Source organism: Hylobates moloch, unplaced genomic scaffold, assembly GCF_009828535.3.
Source record: "Hylobates moloch isolate HMO894 unplaced genomic scaffold, HMol_V3 SCAFFOLD_15, whole genome shotgun sequence".
NCBI lineage: Eukaryota > Metazoa > Chordata > Mammalia > Primates > Hylobatidae > Hylobates > Hylobates moloch.
This window is the reverse complement of record NW_026652290.1, coordinates 7,030,899-7,054,897: the sequence shown is the minus strand read 5'-3', so window position 1 is coordinate 7,054,897 and position 23,999 is coordinate 7,030,899. Positions and strand designations below refer to the sequence as shown.

General features: G+C 56.5%; 1 protein-coding gene across 1 annotated transcript; it reads right to left on the bottom strand.

The window, feature by feature from the left end:
• Positions 1–6,557: 6,557 nt before the first annotated feature.
• PVALEF (parvalbumin like EF-hand containing) lies at positions 6,558–8,454 on the bottom strand. The gene is made up of 4 exons (XM_032178232.2): positions 8,237–8,454; positions 7,875–8,010; positions 7,488–7,603; positions 6,558–6,604 (listed from the first exon to the last, which is right to left on the bottom strand). Exons 1-4 carry the CDS (start codon positions 8,340–8,342, stop codon positions 6,558–6,560), a joined length of 405 nt encoding a protein of 134 aa, XP_032034123.1. The 5' UTR covers positions 8,343–8,454.
• Positions 8,455–23,999: the final 15,545 nt, after the last annotated feature.

The following is a 23,999-nucleotide window of genomic DNA, read 5'->3' as shown; positions in this document are numbered from 1 at the left end:
CAGGTGCAGGAGGAGCTCAGCAGAACTCATCCCCTGGGAGGAGCTCCGAGGGCCCCACCCTGGCCCTGCAGTGCTTGAAGCCTACAGCCGCCGGGTGTGCTCCTATGGCTGGAGAGACTCCAGAGGGACGGGAAGCCGTGCCCTCCCCGCTGTCAAGGTGTGGCAGCCTGGAGCTCTCAAGAAATGGGGATGGACAGGGCCCACGCATGAGGATGGGGGCACTGGGGAAGGTCCCAGGCAGGAGAGGGTACCACTGGCCCAGAGCGTCTGTTGTTCACACCCAGCCTGGTGTTCAGCCCAGGTCAGCTTGGCCTGGTCAGTTCAGAACCTGCCCCAAGTCCTCAGGGGGCAGCCCTCCCTCCACCTCTGTCTACACTGACCAGGAAGTGAGTGTTGGATGCCCACTCACTGGGATGGGATGTCCAAAGCCGCGCCTGAACACTTGGTGGGAGACAAGGGTCTCCAAGCAGGCCGCACTATCCTGGGACCAGGCTTTGGGGTCGCTCAGGCTGCCACACCACACTGTCCCAGCATCTGCGCCGGGTAGACCCATCCCCCCGGAGCCTGTCTTCCCACCTGCAGCATGGCTAGGACCTCCCTGGCCGCAGCAGCTGCCTGGGGTCCTGGGAAGCCCCCTGTGGAACAGAGGTGTTGCTGGCTACCCAGGCCTGCTCCGACACCCTGCCTGAGGCTTGCTTTCCCCCAGGAGGGGCTGGCCAGGCTTGGGTCCTCGTGCCCAGCGCCATCCTGCTGGCCAAGTCACTGCCCTGGACACAATGCATGTCCTGGTCCTTACGTCTTTATCCTTCCAGGTGGCATCATCCCTGGTCCCCTTGTGGGCTTCGGTGACCAGGGATGTGAGTGAGATGGGCCTTATCCTGCATCTGGTGTGGGTCCCCCACCGGCAGGGGGTGCAGGCCAGTGGGTCCCTCTTGCTCACCACCCCCAGGTTCCCAGGTCCAGGCCTGGGGGAGCCCAAGCCAGGAGGAGCTGAGGACCTCAGGGGTGAGGCTAGGAAAACGCCCCTAACAGGGACAGGGCCCAGGCAATGTGGCTTCAGGGGACTGTGTGCAAATCACGCTTGTGGACCTGGGGCGTTGGGGGAGGCCCAAAGATGGGCCCCAAGATGTTGGAATCAGAACTGGAGGCTCGGCCTGGAGCCGTGTGTGCCACTGGGCTCAGTATCTAGAGCACAGGACAGGGCAGTGCGGGTGCCCGGGGTCGTGGTTGGTCACGCAGAACCACCGTTGGGCCTTCCCCATTTTGCAGACAGGGCCGGGCCTGTGTGAAGGTGAAATGCACAGCAGGGACAGAGCCTAGCAGGGGTGGGAGGAGCGGCTTCTGCCGTCCCCTAGGTCACTGTGAGCCCGTCTTGGGCACTCAGACTCAGCTCAGGGGCCACCCCACTCCCAGGGCCTGCCCCCGGGCCAGGGTGAGACCCAGGCACCTCTTGGTGAGGCTGCAGACAGGAGCCGAGGATGACAGCCGTGTCCCTTATGATGAGTTGCTGTTGGCCAGGCCCCATGCTGAGGACAAAGCTCCAGAGGCCTCACCAAAGCCTGTGTGGGGGCAATGGCCCCCAGGGACAATGGGGACACTGGCTGCAGGGTGCTGAGAGCTGAGTCACTCAGCTGCGCTTTAACTCTAGAAATTCACCCAAATGTGAGCTCAGCTGGCCAGGCGGGCTCTGAGAGCGGGGGGCTGTGGATCTCGAGTCCTGAGCCCCACACCTCTGTCACCGCAGCTGAAGCCCCCAGGAGCCGGCTCCCAGGAGCAGCGCAGGGCCAAGCTTGCTGCGGGGAAAACAAGCTTTCTGCTCTGGCACACATTCGGGCGCTCTGGCTGCAGAAAAGGTATTTTTATCAGTGAAACGGCTGTGAATTACTAAACTAAGTATGTTTACAAGGTCTCTGGCAGGCCACATAGGGTGACCTCCACAGAGATGGTGAGAAGAGGCCTGGGACACTCCTTATGGCCAGAAAAGGAGCGAGAAACGGGTGTGGCTTTCAGCTGGGGGCATCCCCGGCCTCCCAGCCCCTGCTTGGTGGGTTTTTCATTTGCTCGTTCATTTCTCCTTCATTCCTGAGTCCTTCCTTTGTTTGTTCACAAGGACGTGTGGAGGGCCTTTTGCATTTGGGGCCGCCTCTGGATCGTTGCATCTCTTGGATTTTGTTTTTCGTTGTTTTAATTTTATTTATTTATTTATTTATTTATTTATTTATTTATTTTTGAGACAGAGTCTCTGTCGCCCAGGCTGGAGTGCAGTGGCATGATCTTGGCTCACTGCAACCTCCGCCTCCCGGGTTCAAGCGATTCTCCTGCCTCAGCCTCCCAAGTAGCTGGGACTACAGGTGCCCGCCACCACACCCAGCTAATTTTTGTATTTTTAGTAGAGACGGAGTTTCACTGTGTTGGCCAGGCTGATCTCGATCTCTTGACCTTGTGATCCACCCGCCTCGGCCTCCCAAAGTGCTGGGATTATAGGCATGAGCCACCGCGCCTGGTCTAATTTTTATTTTTTGAGACAGGTCTTGCTCTGTCGCCCAAGCTGGAGTGCAGTGGCGCAATTATAGCTCACTACAGCCTCAAACTCCTAGCCTCCAGTGATCCCCTGCCTCAGCCTCCCAGGTAGCTGGGACTACCTGGTACTGGGAAACCATGCCCAGCTACTTTTGTTTTGCTTTTTGAGGACAGTCTCACTATGTTGACCAGATTGGTCTCAACCTCCTGGGTTCAAGTGATCATCCCACCCTGGCCTCCCAAGGTGGAATTACAGGTGTGAACCACCATGCCCAGCCCACTGGTTTTTAATGCAAATTTTAGATGAAGCGACTGGGGCTGCGTCTCATTCCTGTCTCTGTGCTGCCCTCCAGCCACGTGGCCTCATGGGTTGTGCTGATGAGAAGCCTGTCCCTGAGAGGCTGGAACATTGAGGGGAGGGCCTGTCTGCCAGGCGGCTTCACCTGGACAGGGGTGCCTGGGGAAGGGGGCTGAGATGGCATTTCTCCTCCCTGTGGGGAGTGGAGTGCGGGAGGCTGGGAGTGGGGTGGGCAGGAGGCGGCTCTGTGCTCCAGAGGCAGCTATTAGGCCCCAGCCTTCCGGGAAAGGCCCCAGGTCAAACCTGTTGCCCTGAGCCTTCCCGCTCCTTCTGCTCCAGGTGGTTCTAGTGCCCAACAGACAGCAACACAGAGGTGGGCTTCACCCAGCAAGACACTATGGAGGTCCCCAGGGGGTTGGAGGGGTCTCTGAGTCATGGTGGGGGGCACCCCGAGTCTTACCATTGAGAAAGCTGGGCTCCCTTCCCCCAGCTGGGTCACTTCCCTGTCTAGGTTGGTGGGCTGTTGGGGGTGGGGGGAGGGCTTTGGGGCGGGGCCAGACCCTAGAAGCACAAATGGACTCTGCCTGGGGTTCATTCCACCCCACCTGGCTCGCCGCCCTCATGGGCTCCATTCTCTCCCTGGCAGAGCCTGCTTCTTTGAGACAGTTCACAGCATCAACCAAATCATCTAAGTCCACGCGCTGTCGATGCCAGGCCTAGAATTTGGAGTAGGGCAATTCTCCTGCCTCAGCCTCCCAAGTAGCTGGGACTACGGGTACCCATTACCACACCAACCCTCGAGGGGTTTATGTTCCAGCAGAGGAGACGGATGGAAAGCAGGAAACTTTACATTTCACAGTGCCCACCTTTATTTCTGTCCCCTCCTGCGAGCTTCCTTTTTTGTTCTTTTTCTAACTTCTTGGGAAGGATACTTAGACCGTTGATTCCCAGGCCCTTTTCCTTTGGAGTCTGTGCATCTAAGACTGAGTTTCCCTCAAGGCACCGTTTGAGCAGCAGCCACAAGTTGACACGTTGCATTTTCATTCTTCTTTGGTGCGAAACATTTCCAAATTTGCAGGATGGTCCCTTTGAACTATAGGCTGTTTAGAACTGTGCTGCTTTTTTTTTTTTTTTTTTTTTACAGGGGGGTTCTTTTTGTGGCCCCGGGGGGGTGGGCTGTGGCGCAATCCCGGCCCACCGCAAGCCCCCCCTCCCAGGGTCATGCCACTCTCCTGCCTCAGCCTCTCCCAGTAGCTGGGACTACAGGCGCCCGCCACCACGCCCGGCTAATTTTTTTTTGGTATTTTTAGTAGAGATGGGGTTTCACCGTGGTCTCGATATCCTGACCTCGTGATCCGCCCGCCTTGGCCTCCCAAAGTGCTGGGATTACAAGCGTGAGCCACCGCGCCCGGCCTCTGCTTTTTTTATCTTTTAAATTTCTAACTTAGCTTCTCTATGGTCAGAGAATGTTCCATATTATTTCAATCCTTTGACTTGATTGAGTCACACTTTAGGGCCCAGCTTTTGGACACTTTTGGTAAATGCTTTACATATTTAAAAATAATGTGTGTTCTGCAGAGACAGGGGTTCGCCATGTTGGCCAGGCTGGTCTTGAACTCCTGACCTCAGGTGATCCGCCTGCCTCAGCCTCCCAAAGTGCTGGGATTACAGGTGTGAGCCACCGCACCCGGCCCCTTCTTTTTATTTTCAAACTTTCTATGGCCTCTTTGAGCACAGTGCAAAAGCTGCGCCAGATAGTCCAAAACCAGGTTTGGCCCGTGTTGGGCTGGATCTGGCCCTGGGACTGACTTTTGCCAACCCCCTGTCCGCTGGGCTCACTGTGGCTCTGGCTGACAGGGAGGGGAGGGGCTGAGCTCTGGGCTCTGCACTGACAGTGAGGGCAGCCTCCAGTTGGTGAGGTCGGGTCGGGTTCTCTGCTGTTCTTACTCCCACTGGGTAACCCATAGCAGCTGCAGCCAAAGCCCCTCCTCCCAGACAGGCCCTGGACAGCAGGAGGCCGCCCGGTGCCCTCTCAGTCCCACTGCTGACTGGCAGACGCCCGATGGGGCAGCCTGTACCGCCTGCACTCACCTCTCGGAGCTCCCCTGCTCTGGATCTTAGCACCCCTGCTTTGTTTGCTCATAATAAATGCGTACATACGCGAATGTCATAGCATATTAGAGGATGGGGAGTGCTTTGGGGAAAAGACCTGGTCCAGGGGGACGCAGGATGCTGGCGAGGGTGAGTGAAATATCAAACAGGGCAGGTAAAGATGACCTTGTTGGGATGCGACATTTGCAGAAAACATCGAAGAAGAGAGAGTCTGTCTTGCAGCCGGATGTCTAGGGAAGAGCAGGCCAGGCTGAGGGCCAGAGGTGCAAAGGCCCCAGGGCAGGGTGGCGCCTGGCTGAGGAGGCAAGGGGGCCACGTGGCTGCATCAGGAGGGGCAGGACCTGGGGGTCTCAGGTCAGAGGGAAAGTGGGAGCCAGAGTACCTGAGGCCCTTAGAGTCACCCTGTGTGAGAGGAGAGCCCTCCAGACACCAAGTTGAGGAAGGACCTTCAGAGGATAGACGTGGAGATACCAACCAGGGGGCTGTGGTGGTTGCCCAGACGAGAATGACCGTGGCCAGGGTGGTGCGGGCAGTGGGCTCTGTGTGTATTTCGCGATGGAACCTGTAGTTACCCGCAGGTGGGCTGTGAGGATGGTGTGTGAATCAGCCTCACTCTTGCTGCTGTGACAAATAGACCCTGACATTGCCACACTCGCCCCTGGAACAGCTCTGTTCTCGCTCCCGTAAGCCCAGCCAGGGTTCCCCTGATGGGCGGCTGTCTTCCCTTCTGAGGTGAGCCGGGACTCAGGCTCCCAACACCCTCAGTGCCACCAGCCCAGAGGTCCTGGAGTCCTGTGTGGCCAGTGAGCAGCTGGAGGCCAACACCCACATCCACAAATGGCACCAAGGGGACCCAGGCCCCTGCTGCTCACAGGGGGCTGGGAACTGCCAGGGCTAGGGGCCCTGAAGCCACCAGATGAGGGGGCTCCAGGCAGGTGAGTGTGGGTGGGACAGAGGACCAAGGAATGGGCTGGGGTCCCACCGGAAGCACTAAGCGGGGAGAGGAGCACCATTGAGGGAGACACACAGCCGGGAGATAGAAGGGCCCAGCTTGGGGGCCTGAGCAGGCAGGAGATGGGGGCGGAGGGTCGGCCGGGTGCTTCAGCCTGGAACGAGGCCCCTGCCAGGGGCACCCAGGGGCTGCAGGTGTCCCCATACTGCGTTGAGGCATGAACTGGGAGTGTGTGGCCCCAGGCCAGGCCCATTACACATTGGGAAGGGGCCCTTCAGGGATTTGGGCCCAGAGAGCACTGTGTACCCTGCTGACTGGAGGCCCACCCGGATGGACTCTCGCTACAGGGTTGCCCTTGGGGGCTGCCCACAGCTAGGTGGGGCTGGGGGATGGGAGAAGGTGTCTTCATTCCCACCCTCACACGCCCACCCTGCCCCCCAGCCGTTGTGACCCATGGCCCTGATCCTGCCCCCACCCCAGTTCACACCAGCACCCCCAACAGACACACCAGGCTGCGTCATTCACTTAATGCTGCTTTTCTTCCATTTTCCGGCAAAAGCTGGGTCCACGCTCACTGCTGCCGCCTCTTACCGGCCCCAACAGCTTCTGCCCAGGTGCGTGGTCACCCCGGTTACCCCATGGGAGCCCCTCAGCTGGCCAGGGCTGGTCATGGTGCTACTTCTTCTTTGGAATTTTCTCCTTTTTGATCAATTCAGAAAATTCTAGAGCAGGAGACCAATTTCTAGTAAGTACCCCTGTTTTGTGTCCCCCAGTTCTTGTAGGCCCTTTAACTCTCAGAGGAGGCAGAGGGAGTGTGCCTGGACTACACAGTCCAGGGGGTCCTGTCCCCAAGCCCTTGAGCAGGGACCAGGCCTCCAGCCCATCTGGCCGGGGGCCCCACGCCGGAGCTGTTTGTCCTGGGCCCAGCTGCTTGGTTGTCACGAGTTGACCCCAGCTGGGGACTGGGGGCTTGCAATGGCCTGGGTCTCTGCAGAGACTCTCAGGAATTCCCACCAGACCTTCTGAGAGCAGATGCTCACTCCTGTGATCATCTGTCAGTGGGGAAACAGGCACGGAGCAGCTGGGGGTCCTGCATTCTGAGAGGGGTCAGGCTGCCTGTCAAGCCTTGTGACCCCCCACAAGCCAGGTTTGCTGGGGTTTCTAGACCCAGGCAAATGAGAATGGCCCGTGGCTGGGCAAGGGGTGTCTGGAGGCCCACCCCACCTCGTGTGCCCTCCACCCTCCAGGCCTGTGGCCAGCCACTGCGGTTGTGTGGGGGTGAGATGGCCCAGACCCAGACCTCAGGGCAGCCATGGAGAGCCTCAAAGACCGTGGGCCCCCCAGAAGATGGCACCCCTGAGCCCTGAGTCCCCATACCCGCTGGCTCCGCCACAGCTGGCCTTCCCAAAGCCCTCCCGGCCGCCTCTCTGCAGTGGAGCCCTTGGCCCAGGGAAGAGCCCCTTGGCTCCCGGCCCAGACCCCTGAGCCTGGGTTTCCTCATCTGTGAGTTGTGTGCCAGTGCCCTCGGGGCGGGGCCATGGGCAAGGGTGGCGGCCTAGCAGGGGAAGGAGGGTCCTGAGGGTGCCCCGGCTGTGCTGCCCCCACCTTCGTAGTCGATCCTCCCGTCCCCGTCTGTGTCCGCTGCCTGGATCATGGCCTCGGCCTCCTCGTCTGTCAGCGGGGCGGTGGGCCCGCTGCTGGGGATGATGGACAGGATGTACCTGGGGCCGAGGGGGCTCGAGTCAGGGCCAAGGGGCTTCCGGCCAGTGCCCAGTGACTCACGAGCCATTCGCCCCCCACTTTGTAGGCAAGGGCACTTCGGGCTGGGAGTCTGGGCCTCTGGGCCTCCTGGGCCTCTAGCCGGTTCTGGCCCAGCCCTGCCAGCTGCAAGGCCAGCGGGGACCCGGTGGGGGAAGGCTGGGTCTGCCAGGTGGGCATTCGGCGTGGTCTGGGTGGCCTGGGCCCCACCCCTCCCTGGCCGCCGGCCATTACTTGATCTCGTTCCACTCAATGAAGCCGCTCTTGTCCTTGTCCAGGGCCTGGAAGGCCTTGCGGATGGCGTCGTCCAGCTGGCCCGAGGCGTGGAACTTGCGCATGTGCTCGAAGAACTTGAGGTAGTTGAAGGACCCTGGGGCAACCAGGCTGGGCTCACAGAGGGGCCCACCTCACTCGAGCCGGGCCTCCAGGGAAGACCCCGCCCTGGGATGGGGGCTGCCGGGCCCTGCACCCCCATGTCCCCGCCCGCCGCAGGTCCTGGTGTCCTGGACCCATCAGCCCCAGAAAAGGAGTGAGGTCTCCTGACCACAGGTGGGCTGGACGGGTGGGGGGCCGCGCCAGGCGAGGGCATGCTGTACCGTGGTGTCTTATGTCCGTGGGCAGCAGCTCAATGTCCTTGTCTGATAGGGACGTGCCCAAGGCCAAGGCCATCTTCTTCATCTGGGAGGAGAAGTCCTCCTCCATCCTGGTCCTGGGGTGGATAGGGAGTCAATTTGTGGGGTGCACACACGGATTGGGGGTGCTGCTTGGGCCAGAGCAGACGTAGACGCCGCGTGGTGCTGGGTCCTGCTGTAAAGTGGGAATGGTGACAGGCGTCACAGTGTTGGCGTCGTGCCAGGGCCCCTGAGACATGCTGGGATCCCAGCCAGGCAGGTGGGGGTCTGGGCACAGGCAGAGGGGTCAGCGGGAGAGGCTTGGCCGTCCTGTGCCCCTCACGGCAGCGCCTTGTGACCTGCTGGGCTCTCAGTTGCTGTCCCCAGGGGGGGTTGGGTTCTGGGGCTCAGCACAGCAGCTATCTCAGAGCGCAAGGGGAAGCGGGTGTCCCGGCTTCTTGGCCCTCTTGAAAGTTCACGGGGTGGTAGAGCCTTCTGGAATGCTCTTGCTGCCAGGAGGGGCAGCCTGTGTTCTCGAGCGGGGCTGAGCAGTGGCCAGAGGCATCTCTGCTCTCCTCTGGATAGAGAGGCCATAGGTCAAGGGTTGCAACCCAACCCTGGCGCCCCAGAGGTGTGAGGAGCGCCAGTTGCAGCCCCTGGACTGGGTCCTGCTCCCCAACCCATGGTGCCTCCAGCTGCCATGTGATGTGGGGAGATGCCTGCCCCTTCACAGGGTTGTGCGAGGAGCCAGGAGGGAAGGGAGATGGTGGGGAATGGGCTTGCCCGCTGCTGTGGGGCTGGAGCTGGGCCCCCACAGCCCCTGCAGTGGCTGATTCCCCCAGCCCGCAGGGTAGTGGTGAGCGGGCATGTGGGGCAGGCCTGGGCCTCGGAGGCCCTCAGGACAGGCCCCGCCCCACTTCATTCAGAGCTGGGACTCTGGCTTCCCTTCCCCAACCCTGGCATCTTGGGGACTCATTTTGGAAGAGGGGACACCCGCCTACCACTCGGTCACCTCCTTTACAGAGGAGGGGCTGCGCTGAATTCCAGGCTAAACGTGGCCAAGCCAGGAACCAATGTCCCATCTGCCCAGCGCTGGGGGCACCCCTGGGCTGGGCTCGTTCACCACCCTCAATCCCACTGCTCTCAGGGGTGCCCCCAACGAAGGCAGGGGAGCCCGAGATCCGGGCTGGAGACAGGGTGGGAGGCAGGCCTGGAGCTCCAGGCTGCTGGTTTATTTATAGCTCCTGCATCCCTGGCCCAGGCTGGAGTTTAACGGGATCTCAGTGAGCCGGGATGTCCAGCTGGGGGAGGCTGCAGGACACCACACAAGCTGTCCTTGGGCCCTGCTCAGATTCTGGGGGCTGCCCTCAGTGCCAGGAAAGGCCCTGCCGAAAGGCCTCTTTTTCCCCACTCCCTTTACCCACCCTCCACAGCTGGAGACCCTGGAGCCTCCAGGGTGGGCTAAGACCCCTCAGACCACACACCTCCCCAGCATTGCTACATCCGGGAGGCCCTGCCCCGGGCCATTCTGGACCTTCCATTCTCCACCCAGTCTCCAAGGGCAGATGCCGAGATGAGAGAGGCCTCTTGGGGGAAGGGGTGATGGAGGCAGTGGGGTCCCTCTGGGTCAGGGGCAGGGTGCGGGGACCAGAGCTGGCTCTGTGTGCCTGCTGGAGTCTGGGGGCCAGAGTCCTTGGACTCGCTGCCCTGCCAGCCCCACCCCGTCTCTGTCCCCACTTAGAGCCTGGGGGCCTAGGGGCAGAGTGAGCAGGTCCAGCTCCCTATGCAGAGGCCCCAGCTCACAGCCGCCTCTTGCAGCCATGCCCACAGAGGCTCTTGCCAGCACACGCGTACACGCACGTGTGCCCCGCAGGACCAGGCACATGCAGCTGGTCTGATAGGGACGTGCCCAAGGCCAAGGCCATCTTCTTCATCTGGGAGGAGAAGTCCCCCTTGGGGCTCGTAGTGGTGCTGCTGGCAGGGAGGGTCATTTCTTCTGTTTCCACCTCATTTCCCCACCTCCCCTGGACCCCCTAGGGTCTCCCAGGGCCACTCTTGTCCTGTGGATGAAGAGAAGGCCCCCAAGTTCCCACCATCCAGCTCGGATAACCTCAGCGGCCAGAGACCCACACCCCCCTCCTTGGCAGGGCTTACCTCTGCCTGGCTTCTTTCGAGAGTTCTGGAAGGTGGGTCAGGCTGGGGTGCGGAGAGGCCCAGGGGCTCCAGCTTTTATACCTGCAAGCCTGTTTACATCTCAGGGCTGCAGCTGTCCTCGCCCCTCCCTGGCACTCCAGCCTGGCATGGGCAGCTCCCAGGGGCTCGCAGGCACTTGGTGTGTCCACATTGGGCTGGGCAGACTGACCCTTAGCAGTGCCTGGCCTCCTCAAATCTGGGGTGGGGTTAGGGAGGAACAGAGGGCACCAGTGAGCTGGTGAGCGGGTGACCGAGGCCAGCTGGGCAGACAGCAGCTGGAAGCCTCAGGTCAGAGGGGCTGAGGGACCTGCCCAAGGTCACGGGGCTGGAACCCACGCCTCGGGCCTCCAGTGCAGCGGGTTGTACACAGTGGGAGGGGCTGCGGGCGGTGGGGGTGGTGCAGGGAGATTGAGGCTGGGGACCCTGCCCCCCCCAGCTCTGGTGCAGGAAACAGGCTGCAGGGCCAGGCACGTGAGTGGGGTTTGAAGGGGCAGCCGAGTGGGTGCTGCGGCCCAGCCTGGGGGCTTGGGCCGGGTGGAAGGGGCACAGCACAGCCTGCAGGCCGGTGGCGGCGGGGAGGCTCCAGGTTCATGCGGGATAAAGTTTATCCAAGCCACGTCCTCCTCCCAAACCACGGTGCCTCCCTTGGTGGTGAGCAGGGAAGGCCAAGGTGATCCCTGGCTGGCACTGAATATACCAGGGGCACGGTTACCTTCTGCCAGGGACGGTGGTGCCGATAGCCCCGCCCCTGTGAGGTGGTCATGTTGGGCACCGCAGGCCTGTGAGCAAAGCCAGGGACGGTGCTGTCTGCTGGGGGCGGGGGTCTGGCTTTCTACTGGAGGCCACAGGACCATCCAGGCCTCTTACACAGGCTGCAGTAGCCTCTGTTCATGTTGGAGGTGTGAGGGTATTGTCCTCACTAATGAAGGTGACGGTCATGATGTGTGACAGGTGACAATGAATGTAATAAGTGTCATCTGCCATTGGCGGGGCCCCAGGGGTCTCAGATGACACAGCAGCCTCTTGAGGGAGGCTCCATTATCCTCCTTCTTCAAGAGACCCCAGGAGATGATGAGATGAATCCAGTTCCATGTGGTCCCCTTAGGGGCTGTGGGGCCCGTCCCAGCCAGGTGTAGAGGTCAGGGCCACCTGGAGCCTCAGGTCGGACATCAGGGAGATGTCCAGGCCCAGACAGGGAAAGGGACACTGGTGGGTCCTCCCAGATCACTTTCCCAAAGGGTTGAGCCTTCCCCGGCCCCAGCAGCAATTAGTGGCCAGTTAAATTCTTGCCCAACTTTGGCCTTTCAATGAATGTGATTGTTTTAATTAGGATGATTGAAATATTATGTGTAATAGCTTTTGGATGAGATGAAGCAATCAGGTTTATTACAGAACATTTGGAATATGCAGACAAACACGGTGGAGATAAAGTCACCTGCAAAACACACATTTGATGCTGGAGAATGTCCAGGCTCGGTGGATGCCTTTTCCTCCATTTCCTTAACGCTTTTCTTCCTTCTTGTGTGACTTTTTATCATGATAGAATTCACATAGCATAAATTTACCATCTTTGCCTTTTTTTTTCTTTTTTATTGAGACAGAGTCTTACTCTATCACCCTATCACCCAGGCTGGAGTGCAATAGTGTGATCTCAGCCCTGCAACCTCCGCCTCCCAGGTTCAAGCAATTCTCCTGTCTTAAGCTCCCAAGTAGCTGGAATTACAGGTGCATGCCGCCACGCCCGGCTAATTTCCGTATTTTTAGTAGAGACTGAGTTTCACCATGGTGACTAGGCTGGTCTTGAACTCCTGACCTCAGGTGATCTGCCTGCCTCGGCCTCCCAAAGTGCTGGGCTTACAGGCGTGATCCACTGTACCTGGCCGCCATTTTTTTTTTTTTTTTTTTTTTTTTGAGATGGAGTTTCAAGCCCAGTGCGGTGGCTCATGCCTGCAATCCCAGCACTTTGGGAGACCAAGGCGGGCGGATCACCTGAGGTCAGGAATTTGAGACCAGCCTGGCCAACATGGTGAAACCCCCGTTTCTACTAAAAATACGGAAATTAGCCAGCGGTGGTGGTGCGAGCCTGGAGTCCCAGCTACTTCGGAGGCTGAGGCAGCAGAATCGCTGGAACTCCGGAGGCAGAGGTTGCAGTGAGCTGAGATCGCGCCACCGCACTCCAGCCTGGGTGACAAAAGGAGACTCTGTCTCAGAAAAAAAAAAAGGTGAATAATACTCCATTGCATGGTTGGGCCACATTTTGAGTATTCATTTGCCTGTTCATGGACCCTGGATTCCACCTTTTGACAATTGTGAATAATGCTGCTATGAACATGGGTGTACAGATGTCTCCTTGAGACCCTGCTTTCAGTTCTTTTGGGATGGTAACCAGAAGTGGAATTGCTGGATGATGCAGTCATTCTAATTTAAGTGTTTGACGAGCTGCCATAGTGTTTCCACGGCAGCTGCACTGTTTTCCATTCCCACCAGCAGTGCACAGGGGCCGATAGCCCCACATCCTCACCAACACTTGTGATTCTCTGGAGATTTTTTTTTTTTTAAATAGCAGCCATCCTAAGGGGTGTGAGGTGGCATCTCATTGTGTTTTGTTTCGTTTTTGTTTTTGTTTTGAGATGGAGATTTGCTCTGTCACCCAGGCTGGAGTGCAGTGGCATGACCTCGGCTCACTGCAACCTCCGCTTTCCGGGTTCAAGTGATTCTCCTGCCTCAGCCTCCTGAGTAGCTGGGATTACAGGCACGTGCCACCATGCCTGGCTAATTTTTGTATTTTTAGTGGAGATGGGGTTTCACCATGTTGGCCAGGCTGGTCCTGAACTCCTGGCCTCAGGTGATCCACCCACTTTGGCCTCCCAAAGCGCTGGGATTACAGGCGTGAGCCACCGTGCCCAGCCCTCACTGTGGCTTTGATTTCCATGTCCCTCATGATTAGTGATGGTGGGCATCTTCTCATGGGCTTATTAGGCATTTGATATCTTCTTTGGATAAATTTCTATTTATTCAAGTCCTCTGCCCATTTTTGAATTGAATTTTGTTTATTTGTGATTAAGTTTTAGGAGTTCTTCATATGTTCTCTCTAAATTTCTGGTTATCCATCTATTTTCAGATAGACGATTTGCAAATATTTTCCGCCATTCTTTGGGTTGACGTTTTAATCTGTTGATATTTTCTTTTGACCCACAAATTTTTTTAATTATCATGAAATCAAAGTTGTCTATTTTTTTTTCTTCTGTTGCCTGTGCCTTTGCTGTCATATCCAAGAAATCTCTGTCAAATCCCACGCCATGAAGCTTTTGCTCTGTTTTGTTTTAAGAGTTTTATGTTTTACATGTAGGTCTTTGATCCATTTTGTTATTTTCATGTATGGTGTGAGGTAAGGGTTCAATTTCAATTTCATTATTTTGCATGTGGACATCTAGTTTTCCCAGCACCATTTGTTGAAAGATGGTTTTTTACCCATTGAATGGTCTTGGCACCCTTGTCAACAATCGTTTGGCCATATTATGTGAAGGTTTATTTCTGGGCTCTCTGTTCTATTCCACTGGTTTATATGTCTGTCTGTCTGTGGGTACATACCATTTTGATTTCTGTAGCTTTGTAGTGAGTTTTGATATCAGGAAGTATGAGTCTTCCAGCTTTGTTCTTCTTTTTCAAGATTGTTTTGGGTATCTTGGGTCTCTTGAGATTCTATATGAATTTTAGGATGGGCTTCCTATTTCTGCAAAAGGCACTGGGATTTAGATAGGGATTGTACTGACTCTGTAGATCACTTTGGGAAATACTGACATCTTAACACTATTAAGTCTAACAATCCATGAACACACGATTCTATTTATTTTTGTGTTTCTATTTATTTATGTCTTCTTTAATTTCTTTTCAGCAATGTTTTGTAGTTTTCATTGTGCAAGTCTTTCACCTCCTTGGCTAAGTTAATTCCTAAGTATTTTATTCTTTTCAATGGTACTATACATGGAATTATTTTTGTCTTTTCTGGACAAATTGGATAATCCTTTTCAGATTATCCATTGGTAGTTTATAGAAATGGAACTGATACTTGGGTGTTGACTTTGATTCTTGCTACTTTGCTGATATCATGAATTAGCTCTAACAGTTTTTTTGCGGAATATTTAAGATTCTTTACATATAACATCATATCATCTGTGAACAGAGGTAATTTTTTTTTCTTTTTCGAGACAGAGTCTCGCTCTGTCACCCAGGCTGGAGTGCAGTGGCATGACCTTGGCTCACTGCAACCTCCGCCTACTGGGTTCACACCATTCTCCTGCCTCAGCCTCCTGAGTAGCTGTGACTACAGGCGCCTGCCACCATGCCCGGCTAATTTTTTGTATTTTTAGTAGAGACAGGGTTTCACCATGTTAGCCAGGATAGTCTTGATCTCTTGACCTTGTGATCCACCCGCCTCGGCCTCCCAAAGTGCTGGGATTACAGGTGTGAGCCACCACGCCCGGCAAACAGAGGTAATTTCACATTTTTCTCTCTTTTTTTTTTTTGAGGTGGAGTCTTGCTCTGTTGCGCAGGCTGGAGTGCAGTGGTGTGATCTTGGCTCACTGCAACCTCTGCCTCCCGGGTTCAAGAGATACTCCTGTCTCAGCCTCCTGAGTAGCTGGGACTACAGGCGCGTGCCACCACACCTGGCTAATTTTTGTATTTTTAGTAGAGATGGGGTTTCACCATGCTGGCCACGCTGGTCTCAAACTCCTGACCTCAGGTGATCCACCTGCCTTGGCCTCCCAAAGTGCTGGGATTACAGGCATGAGCCACCGCACCCAGCCTTACTTTTCCTTTCCAATGTGAATGCCTTTTATTTCTTTTTCTTGCTTAATTGGTCCACTGGAACCTCCAGTACTATGTTGAATAGGAGTGGCAAGAGTGGACATGCTTTTCTTGTTCTTGATCTTAGAGGAAAAGTTTTCAGCTTTTCACCACTGACTATGATGTTTGCTGTGAGCTTTTCATGGATGGTTTTTATCACGTTGAGTTAGTTTCCTTTTATTCATAGCTTGTTGAGCATTTTTATCATGAAAGGGTGTTGAATTTTGTCAAATGCTTTTTCTGCATCAGTTGAGATGATCACGTATTTTCTGTTTTCTCTTCTGTGAATGTGGTGTATCACACTGATCAAATTTTGTAGTTGGCCCATCCTTGCATTCCAGGAATAAATCCCACTTGATTATGGTGTATAATCCTTTCCATATGCTGCTGAATTCAGTTTGCCAACATTTGGTTGAGGATTTTTGAATCTGTGTTCATGAGGGATATTGGCCTGTACTTTTCTTTCCTTGTAGTCTCTTTGGCTTTGGTGTCAGGGTAATGCTAGCCTCATAGAGTGTGTTAGGAGTGGCTGAATTCAGTTTTTTGGAAAAGTTTGAGAGGAATTGGTGTTTGTTCTTTAGATGTTTGGTGGCATTCACCAGTGAAACTGTCAGGTCCTGGGCCTTTCTTTGATGGGAGACTTTTGATCACTGATTCAATCTTCTTACTCGTTGCAGATATATTCAGATGTTCTATTTCTTTGGGATTTAGTCTTGGTAGGTTTTGTGTTTCTTGGAATGTGTCCAATTCTCAGTGCTTTCCTATAGAGCAAGATATGATATAGGCCTGGCTTTCCAGCTGTGAGCTTGGGCAAGCCACATGGTCAGTTCTTTGTGTGTAGCATGAGCTCCCACCCCACCTGCTGCCTCATGGGGGCTGTAGCGGGGAATGTGAGGGTCCTTGGAGGTGGCCCACTGGGCCTGGCAGCATCTCCCAGGACATGCAGGCTGGCCAGGGTGTTTGAGAAACCAGCAGAAGACACCAGACAACCTGGCTTCCTCCAGTGAGGGGCCAGGTCTGAGCAGCTGTCTGTCCCTGGGTCACTGCAGGGGCCAGGGAACCATGCCAGGGCCTGGCTCATGAAGCTCCTAAAATAAGGGCCCTGGAAGGAGAGGGGATCTCTATGAGGCAGGTGGCTTCTGCGAGCCCATCCCCCCTCGCCGGCACCTCTCATTGGGTGGGGCCTTTGTAGGGCTGTCACCAGGGTGAGACCACAACAGGTACACATCACCTAGGAGCTCCCCCGGCCACGGCCTGTCTGGAAGGAGACGCTTCACTGTGCATTTGTTTCCTGGTACCCCAATAACAACAGTGAAGAAGGCCTCACGCCACCTCTTCTCCACCTGAAACCACTGGTTTCCCTTTGTGTGGGTTTCCGCCCCTCTGGTTCTTACACAGAGCCGATGTGACCGCGGTATCGCTTTCTCGGTGTCATATTTTATCACGTCTCCACAACTCTGCAGTTACGATGGGAGATGGCTCCGTGTTGTGCCTGGGAGCTGAGGACAGTCCAGCGAATTTTGGTTTCGTTTTGTTTTGAGACAGAGTCTCGCTCTGTTGCCCAGGCTGGAGTGCAATGTCGCAGTCTCAGCTCACTGCAACCTCCGCCTCCCGGCTGAGTTCAAGCCATTCTCCTGCCTCAGCCTCCCGAGTAGCTGGGATTACAGGTGCCCACCACCACGCCAGGCTAATTTTTGTATTTTCACCACGTTGGCCAGGCTGGTCTCGAACTCCTGACCCCAAGCGATCCTCCTGCCTCGGCCTTCCAAACTACCGGGATTACAGGCGTGAACCACCACGCCTGGCCCCAGCAACTTTCTTGACTGGCTGTCTGCTGCTGGACCAGGAGAAGCTTCAGGGTTTTTTTGTCATTAGATATAATGTTGCAGTGAGTGTTTTTGTCCAAGAAGCCCCTCCCTTTCCTTGGCCACGTTCACGGTAGTGGAATGAGCGGGTCAGAAGGTGGAAGAGTCCATGGTCCTGCCATATTCTTCTCTGTGGAGTTCACCCTAGAGCTTTCCCACTGCGCGAGGTTGTTCCGGGTGCTCCCGCCCCACATCTAACACTAATAACATTGCAGTCTGTCTCCAGCAAGCAGCCCTGACCTCAGGGTGTGGCTGGATAAACACACTGCGGTCCATCCACACAATGGAACGTAACTCAGCTGTAGAAAGGCATGTGGCACCGGCAGGCCGGAGCGAGGAGGAACCTCGGGAGGAACATCCCACTGAGTGAGGGAAGCGTGGCAGACGCCCCCACGTACTGTGTGATTCCGTTTTTATGAAATGTCCAGAATGGGCCAGTCCATGGGGACTGAACGCAGAGCGGTGGGGGCTCAGGAGAAGGGAACGGGCAGGCGTTGTCTGAGGGGCCTGGGGTTTCCTCTTGGGATGGTGAAAATGTTCTGGACCCAGATGGGGACAAAACGTTGTGAATACAAATGCTATTGAATTGTTCATTTCAAGACGATTCATTTTATGTTATGTGAATTTTTTCAATAAAAAAGGAAATATGTGACTGGGTGTGGTGGCTCACGCCTGTAATCCCAGCACTTTGAGAGGCCAAGGCAGGCGGGCGGATCACGAGGTCAGGAGATCAAGACCATCCTGGCTGACACGGTGAAACCCCGTCTTTACTAAAAATACAAAAAATTAGCTGAGTGTGGTGGTGGGTGCCTGTAGTCCCAGCTACTTGGGAGGCTGAGGCAGGAGAATGGCGTAAACCCAGGAGGCGGAGCTTGCAGTGAGCCGAGATGGTGCCACTGCACTCCAGCCTGGGTGACAGAGACTCCATCTCAAAAGAAAAAAAAAAAAAAAAAAAGGAAATATGTGGAGTGGGAAATCATGCTCTTAATAAAACGAGACCCAAAGAAACCAGCGTCTGGAAGCATCTGCAGTGTGAGCAGCTCAGGCTGTGCACCTGCCCCTGGCCCACCTGGGCCACAGGGCCTGGGGAGCCTGGCCTGGGATCTCTGGGCGGGAGGGCAGGCTGGCAGATGCAGTGTTCTCCAAAGCTCCCGGAACCAGCACCTGCCCTGAGCTGACAGATGGCCTGTCCCCTGGGTGGCCCTTTCGGCTTCATTTCTGTTCAGAGCCACCCCTCCTGGCCTCTAGCCCTGCCCCCAGGTCACTGGCCCCGACTATGGGCTATGCCGGCCTGGAAGGGCCACAAGGACCACTTCATAGCTCTGGAGGACAGTATTGTCCTCCTTGTCCCCACACTAGATAGGCACTGCCCCCTTGGGGAGGCTCAGGTCTCACTGACCCCCGCAGGGTTGGCACTGCCCACCTTCCTGCCTGAAACAACTGCGGGGCAAGGGGGAGGCCAGGGCTGGAGGCCAAGAGGCCCCAGCTGCCCCTCCTGCCTGAGGGCCCTGCTGCCTCAGCCTGGAAGAGCACCCGGCTCTGTTCCCTCCTGGGTGCCTGCGGGTACAGGGCTGGGGCTGGGGCTGGAGGGGCCCAAGCACCCTAGAGATGCCTCTAAGAGGGCCAAGATGGTGGAGGGGCATGTGGCAGAATGGGGGGGGCAGCCAATGCAGGGTGAGGCCCAGCCAGGCAGGGGCATCCTTGGGGCTCTGCAATGCCTACTGTGGTGGCCAGCAGGCAGATTTGGGTGCTGAGTCCCGGCAACTGCGCTTGCAGAAACGCTATTATAACTGGCTAATTGGGATTCAGACGTCTGCAGGAAGAATTTGGGAAGGTGCTGACCTTGTCCTGACAGCTGCATGTTCCCCACTTTGCCTCCCTCCTCCCTCCCATGCCCTGCACTCCCACTGGGGGTTGAATTGTGTCCCCCCGAAATATGTTCAAGTCCTGACCCTGATACCTGTGAATTGGGACCTCAGTTGGAAATAGGGTCCTTGCAGCTGTAATCAAGAGGAGGCCAGACTGGAGCAGGGGTCCCAATGCAATGACTGGGGCCTGATAACGAGAGGAGAGGACGGACACACACACGCACACACACAGACACACACACACCTACACATAAGCACACACATGCACACACCCTTACATACCAACACACACAGACACATGCACACACACCAACACACAGACACACCTACGCATATGCAGACACATGCACACACACCTGTGTACACAGATACGCACAAATACCAACACACACACCTACACATATGCACAGACATGCATACACACCACATGCACACACACATCCACACACCAACAGACACACATGCCTACACATATGCAGACACACACATGCACACATACCAATACACAGACACACCTACACATGCACGCACATGCACACACATATACCAACACACATGCACACACACCAACACACCTACACATGTGCACATACACATGCACACACCAAGACACACACACCTACACATATGCACACACATGCACACACATACCAACACAGATACACGTGCCTACACATATGCAGACATGCACACACACACCAACACACACCTACATATATGCACACATGCACACACAACACACGCAACTACACATGCACACACATATACATACCAACAGACACACACATCTACACATATGCACAGACACACACACGCATACACAGACACATACACACGTACACACACACACACGACTATGTGATGACAGGCAGGCAGAGGTTGGGGCCATGCAGCCACAGGCCCAGGAATGTCTAGGGCCACCAGCAGCTGGAAGAGGCCTGAAGGACCCTCTCCTGGAGCCTCTGGAGGCAGCGACCCCGCCCACACCTCCATCTCAGATTTCTGGCCTCCAGACCTGAGACGATGCCTTTCTGTGGTTTGAAGCCCCCTGGTGTGTGGTCCTTTCTTCTGACAGGCCCAAGACACTCCTGCAGCCCCTCCCCAGAGCCCTGCCTTGCCCTCTGTTTCTTGCCCTCCTTCCTACCTGTCCTCCCCCTGCCCCAGGCCCACCCCTCACGCTGACCCCTTCCGGAGCCTGCGGGTCTCAGTCTGTAGAAGGGGACCCTACAGAGCCACCCCCAGGCAGTGAGGACCCTGTGGAAAGCAGGGAAGGCTCGCTCCGAATGCCTAGGAAGTGATCTTCACTGTTCCCCCAGGCCAGGAAGGCCTGGGAAGGGGACACAGACGGCCGTCCGCGGGCTCAGGGGGCTCCCGAGTCCCCTGTGCCAGGACAACAGGACTGTCCTGTCTGAGCCACCAGCTCCAAGACAGCTTGCACTGCCCTCACCTTTATTCAAAACTGGGATATTGTGCTTTTCATGGATTTCTTTTTTTTTTGAGACAGAGTTTTGCTTTTTCGCCCAGGCTGGAGTGCAGTGGTGCTATCTCGGCTCACTGCAAGTTCTGCCTTCTGGTTTCAAGCAACTCTCCTGCCTCAGCCTCCCTAGTAGCTGGGATTATAGGCGCCTGCCACCACGCCTGGTTAATTTTTGTATTTTTAGTAGAGACGGGGCTTCACCATGTTGGCCAGGCTGGTCTCGAACTCCTGACCTCGTGATCTGCCCACCTTGGCCTCCCAAAGTGCTGGGATTACAGGCATGAGCCACCGTGCCCAGCCGATTACTGTTTTTAACAACTTTATTGAGATATAAATCACATGCCATGAAGTTCACCACTTTAAAGGGTACAGCTTAGTGTTTTAGCATCTTCATCACAGTGGGCAGCCATCACCTCTAGCTAATTCAGGGACGTTTCCTCCCCCAAGGAAGACGCCCTGTGCCCCTTCTGCATCGCCCCCACTTGCCCCTCCCCCGGCTCTGGCCCTCCACCTGTGCTCTGTCCCGTGGATTTGTCTGTTCCAGACATTTCATACAAGTGGAATCACACATTCTGTGGCCTTTTTTTTTTTTTTTGAGACGGAGTCTTGCTCTGTTGCCCAGGCTGGAGTGCAGTGGTGAAATCTCGGCTCACTGCAAGCTCCGCCTCCCGGGTTCACGCCATTCTCCTGCCTCAGCCTCTCCGAGTAGCTGGGACTACAGGCGCCCACCAACACGCCTGGCTAATTTTTTTGTATTTTTAGTAGAGACGGGGTTTCACCGTGGTCTCGATCTCCTGACCTCGTGATCTGCCCGCCTTGGCCTCCCAAAGTGCTGGGATTACAAGCGTGAGCCACCGCGCCCGGCCCTCTGTGGCCTTTTGTGTCTTTCACTGAGCATGATATTTTCACGTGTCATCCATGTTGTAGTGTGTGGCATCCGTGTTATAGTGTGGTCAGAGCTTCGGTCCTGTGTATGGACCAATACCGTTGCATTGTACGGACAGATCACATCCTGTTGATGGTTTATCTGTGGATGGGCTTAACTGCTGAGTTTTTGGGTGCCCCCTAAACTTTGCTCCTGAGGTGCATGCCTCACTCTGGTCTCCAATCCCCAGACCCCCAGGCTCCCTCCTGCCCCTGCCCTCTCTTTTGCACCACACCTGGGCTTCCTGCCGGGCTCTTGACCTTTTTCCTCTTGGACAGGCAATGCCTCCGCGCGGACACTCTCCCAGCCAATCTGGGCTCCTCGGTCAGCTCCTTCTGGGCTCTAGAGAGTCCCGGGGGCGGAGATCATGCCTTCCCCCAGGCCAGGGGATAGGGGACAGCTATGTCTTCAGGGACCTCTTACCCAGAGGTGCTCACTGATCCTGTCCCAGCGTGGGCAAAAGCCAGCACCTGAGGGGCCCCACTAGGGTCACGGTCAGTGAAAGCATCTGAACTCCTGGTTCCAGTGAAATCTCAGAGGGCCCTGTGCACCCTGGAGAAGGGGTGTCGCTCTGGTTACATAGGGTGGGAGTGCTGGCTTGGAGCCCAGGGGCAGCTCCTCCCCTGTCCTTCCTGGAGCCCCAAGAAGATCCATAGCTTGAAGCCCCTGAGCTGTGGCCCAGCCACAAGTGTACATGTGTGTGTTCATAGGCAAACCTGAGAGGAGCCAGCCCTTGGTCACAGCAAGCTGTCTCTGGCCCTGGTCATCAAGGCAGGGCCACTGAGGGCACAGAAGTTCTGGACAGAAGCTCTCCCCAACATGCCAGCCAGCAACCACCCAGGGCCACTGGCCACCTCCCCCTGCCTAGGTCCAGGCGTCCAGGGCACCTTCCAGGCTGGGCAGAGGAGGGCATTCCCTCCTGAGCTGGGGAGGGGAGGCCCTGACAGGGGACCCAGAGTGGAGACTCATGAGGGCATGCCATACCCTCTGTCCCTCACACTGGAGCACTCCAGGATCACGGCCTGCTGGCACCAACCATCCCTGCCACTGGGTGGGCACTGATCCTCCCAGCCCTCTGGGCTCCCTGAAGGCACAGACTGAACGAGGTGGCCCAGGGCCTCTGAGTGCCTCCTGCGGGCAAGGCCCCCTTCAGCCACTCTACCCACGCGGCTTCTTTACCTGCAGCGGCAGCCTGGGGGCAGTGTCCCTTAGAACCTTGGCTGGCCCCATGATCAAGGCCAGGAAGAAGACTCTGGGTGCCCTGTCTCCTTCTGCCCCAGGTGCAGTTGGTGTCTGGTCTCCTACAGCCAGGGACCCCTAAGGTCTGAGGGCACAGGGTGGAGGCCCCTTGCTTTGCCTGTTAGCAGGAAACTTCCTACATGAGGGACCCCCTTAGGAAAAGAAGGGTGGGTCCTGGAGCCCATCTGCCCCGTGGCCCAAGCATCCTGTCCTGGTCTCTGCAGGTTCCTCTGCCGGGAACAGGCTCCTTTCTCTCCCTAAAGTCTTAAGAGCCCTGTTGGAGTGGGCGCCTCTCACCTGCTCCACAGCCCCCAACCCCAGCTGGGCCTTGCCAAGGGGCTTAACCATCTGTTCCCAGAATGAGTGAGTGAATGAATGAGTGAGTGAATGAATGAGTGGATGAGGGTGCATCAAACTCAACTGCAAGTCTCCAGGACACTTTTTTTTGAGACAAGATCTCGTCGTCACCCGGGCTGGAGTGCAGTGGTGCCATCTTGGCTCACTGCAGCCTCTAACTCCCAGGCTCAAGTGATCCTTCCACCTCAGCCTCCCAAGTAGCTGGGACTACAGGTGAGCGCCACCATGCCTGGCTCATTTTTCTAATTTTTGTAGAGAAAGGGTCTTGCTATGTTGCCCAGGCTGGTCTGGAACCCCTGAGCGCAAGCCATCCGCCTGCCCTGGCCTCCCAAAGTGCTGGGATTACAGGCATGAGCTACCGGGACCAGCTTCCACTGCACTTTAACTTTCCCGACTCCCACAGGGGCAGGCTGGGGGGACCCTGCCCCGCCCCAACACTGCAAGATGGCGCTTTGGGGCGGGGATGGGGGATCCCGGGAGAAACATAGGGGAAGGGATGGCCCCTCAGCGCCCAGGCCAACCTGCTGCCTTAAGCACCTGGAACAGTCCACGGCAGGTGGAGACTCAGCCAGGTTCTTCCTTCATGGCTGTCGCAGCGTGGCACAGGAGCAGGCCTGTGTGCAAAGCCAGGCCCCCTCCCCCCCCACTCCACCAGCACAGGTGCCACCCAAAGGGCATGGGGTGGGGGGACAGCTGCCAGCCGCTTCAAAACCTTTAAGTGAGGCGAGGGCCCCTGAGCACCAAGCCCCGCCCTGGGTGTGCTCCCGGGTTCCCCCACCTGTCTCTCTGAACCTTCCCACCTAGGAGTACCCCCTCCCCCACCCCGGCATTCCCTCCGTACCCACTCACGACTTACCATTCACGACTTCCGTTTCCCCCCCGCCAGCCTCCGTGCCCCTCTCAGTCCCAGGCCGCCGTGCTCCCCGCTCCGGACCATCCCCCCACTCCGTGCCATCCCCGCTCCGTGCACGCCCCC

Bases quoted from the DNA above. Each gene is read 5' to 3' on its own strand.
- PVALEF (XM_032178232.2), bottom strand. From the start codon at position 8,342: ATGGAGGAGGACTTCTCCTCCCAGATGAAGAAGATGGCCTTGGCCTTG. The intron at 8,011-8,236 runs GTACAGCATGCC...TGGTTGCCCCAG, and splicing joins CACGGACATAAGACACCACG to GGTCCTTCAACTACCTCAAG. The intron at 7,604-7,874 runs GTAATGGCCGGC...CCTCGGCCCCAG, and splicing joins ATTGAGTGGAACGAGATCAA to GTACATCCTGTCCATCATCC.